The sequence below is a fragment of the Chanos chanos genome, chromosome 16 (assembly GCF_902362185.1).
Source record: "Chanos chanos chromosome 16, fChaCha1.1, whole genome shotgun sequence".
Classification (NCBI taxonomy): Eukaryota; Metazoa; Chordata; class Actinopteri; order Gonorynchiformes; family Chanidae; genus Chanos; species Chanos chanos.
In genome coordinates this window covers 16,209,779-16,216,671 of record NC_044510.1, presented here as the reverse complement: position 1 = coordinate 16,216,671, position 6,893 = coordinate 16,209,779, and the positions used below count along the sequence as shown (strand labels likewise).

The 6,893-nt window shown below is 39.0% G+C and overlaps 1 protein-coding gene across 1 annotated transcript; it reads right to left on the bottom strand.

Moving 5' to 3' along the window:
• Nucleotides 1-1,419: 1,419 nt before the first annotated feature.
• LOC115829255 (cytosolic 5'-nucleotidase 1A-like) lies at nt 1,420-4,669 on the bottom strand. Its single transcript, XM_030793314.1, has 5 exons — nt 4,631-4,669; nt 4,136-4,265; nt 2,621-2,740; nt 2,159-2,343; nt 1,420-1,758 (listed from the first exon to the last, which is right to left on the bottom strand). The coding sequence occupies exons 1-5, from the start codon at nt 4,667-4,669 to the stop codon at nt 1,420-1,422; spliced, it is 813 nt and encodes a 270-aa protein (XP_030649174.1).
• Between the last annotated feature and the right edge of the window lie 2,224 nt (nt 4,670-6,893).

Sequence of the window (6,893 nt, the reverse complement as noted above, 5' to 3'; positions counted from 1 at the left end):
ACCTTTAAAACCAAACTAAAGACTCATTTATTCTCTGTATCGTATGATAGAATAATCTCAAACTGACCGTCCAGTGAAGCTCAGTCTCTGCCGTAGTCTTTCCTGGCATAGTTTAGCTTAGTAGCTGCCGGCTTAGATACCTCTCATCTTCTCTCTCTCCTGCCTCTCCTCTGCTTTTATCTTAACCATGTCAGTTTCTGTTACTAACCTGCTCTCTTCTGTCTGTGTGAGTGGTCATTGTCTGTGCCTGCTACCTGGATGTGGCGCCTTCCCTAGGTTGGCTGCCTGACTTTGTCTCTCTGCCCTGCTGTCCCTGGCCCTGCTCCTCCTGCGCCCTCCACAGCCACTAGTCTTGCAACATTCATGCATCTTTTCCTTATTTCTTTGTTAAGTGCTGATACTCCACTAATGCTCTCCTGCCTTCCCTCATCTCCTGCATGGCTGTGTCTCATCTGTTCAAGCATGAGTGTCTGGTTTGAATGTGGCTACTTTCTTCTTAGGTGTGACCCCCCTTCCTCCCTCCCTCCCTCCATGTCATCTCTCTCTTCATCGTCGTCCTGATGGCTGCTGCAGCTTCGTGGCTTCCTGCTCTGTGTGGCTGTGTTGTCCATCGTTGTACAGCATGCATATCTCACAATAACATATATGGGTGATAAAACTTGACTGCACCATCTGATAGAATAAACAAGCGGATCCATAAACCTGAGTAAGTAATGACATGACTGACATTAGAGTGGGATGCAGTTTGAACTCAGACAGACTGGAATCTGTGGATATTTCATGTGTCTTGAGGACATGTTCTACCTTCAAAGAACAAAATCAGCCAGGTGAATACAGATAATACACTATATCAGTCATATTCTCTCAGTCGCTACAGTGTCTCTGACATAAACACACACATCAAGATAATGTGGAGTAGGCAGTTTCCTTTATTCAAATTTTGGCCTCAAGGGTAGGATCATGTTATACCTACATAGACCACCAGAGGGAGCTGACATTTTTACATAGTGAAACGAATGTGACAGAAGAAGGAGAGGATAAATGAGTTAAGATGAAGTGGGTGAATAGTATACTGTAAAGATTTAAAAACTCACACAAACCCAAACTGACTAATGTAAAATCAGAGTTATGATGTAGCTCCATAAGCTTTAATGTTGCTCTGTAAGCTTTTAGACAACGTAGCTGACAATATGTTAGTGAATGTTCCTCTAGTGAAGACCTGTAGTCCACTCCATGCTTTTCTTCCTCATCTGAGTTCTTTTCCAAAAGGCTTTCTCTTTCTTCTTCCATATTTCCATTCATTTGCTAAAACACTGGTAAACAAACTTTTTACTTTTGGGGGGAGTTTTTTTTTTTTTACAGAGAAAAACTAGTGCAGAGCTGGGTGGCAGTCATGTGATGTTTGATGATTCTTACTACTTAATTCTGATTGGCTTGCTCATTTGCTATCCCATAAGGTACATGAGCTGAAACAATGCCATGTTCTTTGGCATTGTTGATATGAGGCATCTGGTCGTCGAAGAAGACGTGAGGGCGGATCGCCTGCAGGACAGGCCCTTTGTTAGATCCTGAGAGGAAGAAAACTTCATCTATCTCCAGGTCAAAGCTCCTCAGGGTATTCAAAGCACGGACACCGGTGTAGCTCGCAGTGCGGGATGTCACCAGGAAAGTGCGGATTGGGCAGTTTCTGTGATAACCCTTGTCGCGGAACATGCTTTGCAGTCTGTACAGAGCTTTAGCAAAGCGCTCTAGAGGACCCTACAGAGAGCAAGATGAATTTCTCAGTAACAACAACAGTGAAGAGCAGCATTATTACTGAACTGTGTATCCTATGTAAATATGTACTGATTACCTCAGGATTTCTTAGAGATATATTTTTAGGCTAATGGTTTACACAGTTATAGATTCTCCCCTGCACTGTTTCCTTTTTCCACAGTCTGAATGGTGAAGGCACTGCCACTGGATACACTACTGTTCATCACTACAGAATGTCACACTATCCAGTTTGGTCATGTTGGTTAAAGTTAGAATAAATAAAGCCAAATACAGAAGACTTGGATGCTCTCTGTTTAATCCACATCCATTAATGTATTAGGTCAGGTTTCATGGATACGGGGAACAGGGATGATATGAATGCAGTACAGATCACACAGGTTACCTGTTTCAGTGGGTGGTTCTCATTATCTCTCTCATGTTTCAGGTATGGTTGCAGCCCTTCCTTCTTGTAAACCCTCTCAGACTCGTCAGAGAACAGCACAGCGTCAGCATCAAAAGCCACACGAAGCTGCTTTTCACTGGTCTCCAGCATCTGCTCTGGTTTATGAATGGTGGCCGCAGGGACCCCTGACACCAGAAGACATGACATGGGGTGAAAAAATGATGTTTTACTGGACGAATTTATCAATCACCCAGTAAAGACACTGTTGAGGGCTGATTGAGACGATTAACAATTATGAGAACTTTATTAACAGTTTATGAAAGTTATCCTCACAGCAAATTGAGAAATCTTATGTTACGAATCAAGAGGAGCTCAAATATGTGACTTTGTAACCTGATGATGTCACACTAGCTTTACTTATGATGGACAGATATGTCAGAAGCCACCAGTTTGGTTCCTTACCTCCAGTAAGGGCCTGTCTGACCATTACTGGGTCCTCAGAGAGGAACAGGTGTGTTCCCCTGTCTTTCAGATCCTTTATGAAGCGCTGTGGTTCTGTTTGAAAAACCTCCACAGTCAGCCCTGTCAGAACCAAAAGACCATTAGACCAGGCCAGACCACTCTGATAATTATAATTCACTTTCTTTTCTGATTGGTCTAAACCAGTGTGTGTTACAGCTATCTCTGTTCAAACACTGCCATATTCAGTCAAAGAACCTGCCTCCCCGGCACCAGAAGAGAGTGAGGATACACATGGGTAACTTTAACATGAGATGTCATTCTGGATATTTCTATGATTACACATGTACAAACATGCTAGATTTAATCACCCATCTGATATTTCTGTGGGTTCCATCTTTGCATTAAGGTATTTATGTTGTACTGTATCTGACCACTAGATGGAAGCAGTGTCCTGATAGGTCTGTAACCCCTGTTAAATTCACTAAGAAACTTGACAATAATCTGACCTATAACATCAATCCAAGTATCGGAAGATATTGTAAACTGAAAAAAACATTAACATGTTTCCCTCGAAGAAGACTGGGAACACATGTTTGTTATACTGATACACCTTCAAGTTAAATTTTTCAGATTAGCTGACAAGTCCGTAATGCCAGTTAAGTAGATAGGCCAGGTTCCTACCAGGTTCCTATGTTTTAGAAAAGGAGTTTTTTTTTCTGAATGAGTTAAGTCAGACTATGTTTTACTCAAAACGTTTCTGTTGTTTGAGAGAAAAAAACAGCAACAAAAAAACACCCCCCCTCCCCCCTTATTTGTACTGATATTGTGTTGTTTGGACTACACATCTGTACTTCACACATCTGGATACCTGTGTGTATGTGTGTTTACTATATGTATGACAAAACTTCATTGTAAACTGCTATGCCCTGCACACAGAGAGAGCTAAAACCACATGTGTTTTTCATTTATATTATCAGTGCATAGTTGGGGCTTTGTGTGTTTATTTGTAGTTGGTTTGTGTGTATCGCATTGATGCAAAAACACATTTTTAAAAGAGTTTGAAGAGTTTTCCAAGAATTGTTTCAAAGATAGTGCCTAAGCAATCAGAAAAAACCTATGAGTCAGACTATGTTTTGCTCAAAACTGTTTAAATTTTCACACAAACAAGAATTTACTAGTGCTCTGTGCTGCTATTTCATCATTTCCTCCCAAAATGAGACAGTTATTTGAATCAATAATGTCAAACTGAAAAGCAGTGTTGACACAGACCCATGACAGGTGTGAAGCCGTCAGAAACCAAACTGAATGTCATTGTTTCACTGTCATGTTATATGACCAGCACAAATATGGTCCTCTCACGTTATTGTCCCAGTCAGCAGCACCAGCTGCATGTCAGCATTAAAACACACACAGCTACTCAGACATGTGATTCAGGAGTTATAAAGATTCAAAGAAATAAAGAGAGATAAATTTAAATCATAATGACATAAATTGTGTGTTGAGTGTTGTACTAACCATGTTGCTGGATTCCAGTCTGTAGGCGACCTTTATCGTGGGTGGAGCCACTGACCACTAAAATGACCCTAAACCCCCCCTGGCTCCCTGGGTAGAGTTCTATCAGCTGATCATTCACAGTCTTCAGAGCCTGAATCATTAAAAACATCATCATAATCTTTCCAAACCATCATCCATGAGGAAAATACACACATACTTCATTATTAAAACCATCATCCATGAGGAAAATACACACGGATTTCATTACGAAACTCATTATAAATGAAGAAAATACACACATATTTCATTATTAAAACTATAAACTGTTGTGATTTTGTTACACACAAATAAATGTTCTTAAGACAACTAAAGAGGTTTCAAAAACACTTTGTGCAGATTCATTACCAAATCTTCCACATCAAATCATACAGCAGCATCAACAGCTTAAATAAAGATAAACCTTAGAATGTTCACACAAGCACTGTGTCAGTGAATGAATGAATGAATGAATTTTACCCTGACAAAGGGGAAAGCTGGTCCTGGCTGGAGCGCCATTGTCTCAGGTGCCATATTAAATAAAGCACCAGGGGTAAGTGTGATAACAATTCCATCCAACTGCTGGAAAAAATAAACATACAAACAAATAAACAAGGCGAAAAACTTTGAGTCAGTTACATTTCTGCAGTAATTAGCTCATCACCAAACTAAGACAGAGAATCTATTTGAGTAAAGCCACAGAAACCGTGTGTGTGGCACAGTTGGGTTTTTCTGCGTTGTGTGTGTTTATTTTGAGGTATTTTACTTTGCTAAAATTTAAATTGATCTGACAGTGGTCCATCTGTTTACAGAGAATTCTCTTTTGTTTTCCTCACAGGGGCAGTAGCTAGGGTGTGGGCTGCTCTTCTTTTAAAGTGCAGAAGAGAAACAGGAGGAGAGATGTGAAGAGAGAGATGTGTTATGAAAAGAAAGGAGCTGGTTATGCTTCAGGCAGAATATCACCATTAGACTCATCTGATCCATTTAATGACACACTGGGTTATAGCATCCTCTTAGTCACGGTCATTTATGTTCACACACACGATTCAGTAATTCACCAACATATAAAGTAAACTGTTAATAATTCACACACCTACAGAGAAAACTGCTTTAGAGAGAATAAGGGGATCAAATGATTTCATAAATCCAAATTTCTCTTTCATCAGAAATTGATGACAAAGCATCTTAACATTTTAAAAACCCTCATCAATGCCAATTTTCTCTGTCATACAGTTTGATTTTGTGCGATTACATGATTTTTCTTCTTTAATCACACAATTAAACATGGCAAGATGTGACTATTTCAAAGTGAATACAGATATAGTGAGAGAAAAATATAATACATTTATTAAAGCAACATTCGTTCAACAAGAATTTATTGAGTTACGCTAAATGAACAACTAGAATATTAAAAAAAAACCCCCAAAAAAAAAACAATGAATGATTAAAATATACTTCACCTCTGCCATTACTGCCTCTGTTCCTCTTTTGTGCCCAAACTTCAAACAACTCGACCAGCACAGCAACTTAATCCCCCAAGACAAAGAAATAAAACGGATTAAAATCAGACAAACAAATTATTCTAAGCCGATACGTGTAGAGAAATTAAGATGAAATGTGACCAGTGTCTGTGAAGAAGATGCAAATAGACAATGAGCCTGTCCACAGGTGCTCTGAGATTTTACCTGTATTTAAAGTCCACGAAGGCTCATGAATATTCTGTTGACATTCTGTCATCATGGACCAACACACTGTGAATGTTGTTTTCAGTTTTTGTTTCAGTGTGACGTATAAGAGCTTTAGTTTCATTTATGAAAAACACACTCACTCAAGTGCTGAGCCGCTGTTCAAGTGAAACAGACACAGGAAAGAAAAACAAAAGTCGCCATTTGTGAAGTACCACACGTTATTGTTACTAAGAACCACAATTTACTGTTAAGACAAAAAAATCAGCATTTTTAAACTAAACAGAATTATCGGAGACAAATATTCTTTCTGATCTTTGTTTGGACAGGGTAGGATCATATTTCATAACATATTTAGTGAGTACTGATAATGTTTTTATTGTTGTTCAAAAGGTATGCAGTTTTCAGCTTGTTCAGTTTGCAGCTAAGCTACATAAACAGATGAATTTGTTTGAAATTGCACAAGTGGGCTTGTGAAATTTTAGAAAAGCTCTCTTTGTTTTCCACTTTAAAGTAACTGCCTTATTTAAGAATAACTGTAAACTTGCTATACTGTGATCAGACTGTGTGTGATGATGTAGGTGTAAACTTGTTATACTGTGATCAGACTGTGTGTGATGATGTAGCTGTAAACTTGCTATACTGTGATCAGACAGTGTGTGATGATGTAGGTGTAAACTTGTTATACTGTGATCAGACTGTGTGTGATGTAGGTGTAAACTTGTTATACTGTGATCAGACTGTGTGATGATGTTGGTGTAAACTTGTTATACTGTGATCAGACTGTGTATGATGATGTAGGTGTAAACTTGTTATACTGTGATCAGACTGTGTGTGATGATGTAGGTGTAAACTTGCTATACTGTGATCAGACTGTGTGATGATGTAGCTGTAAACTTGTTATACTGTGATCAGACTGTGTGTGATGATGTAGGTGTAAACTTGTTATACTGTGATCAGACTGTGTGTGATGTAGGTGTAAACTTGTTATACTGTGATCAGACTGTGTGTGATGATGTAGGTGTAAACTTGTTATACTGTGATCAGACTGTGTGTGA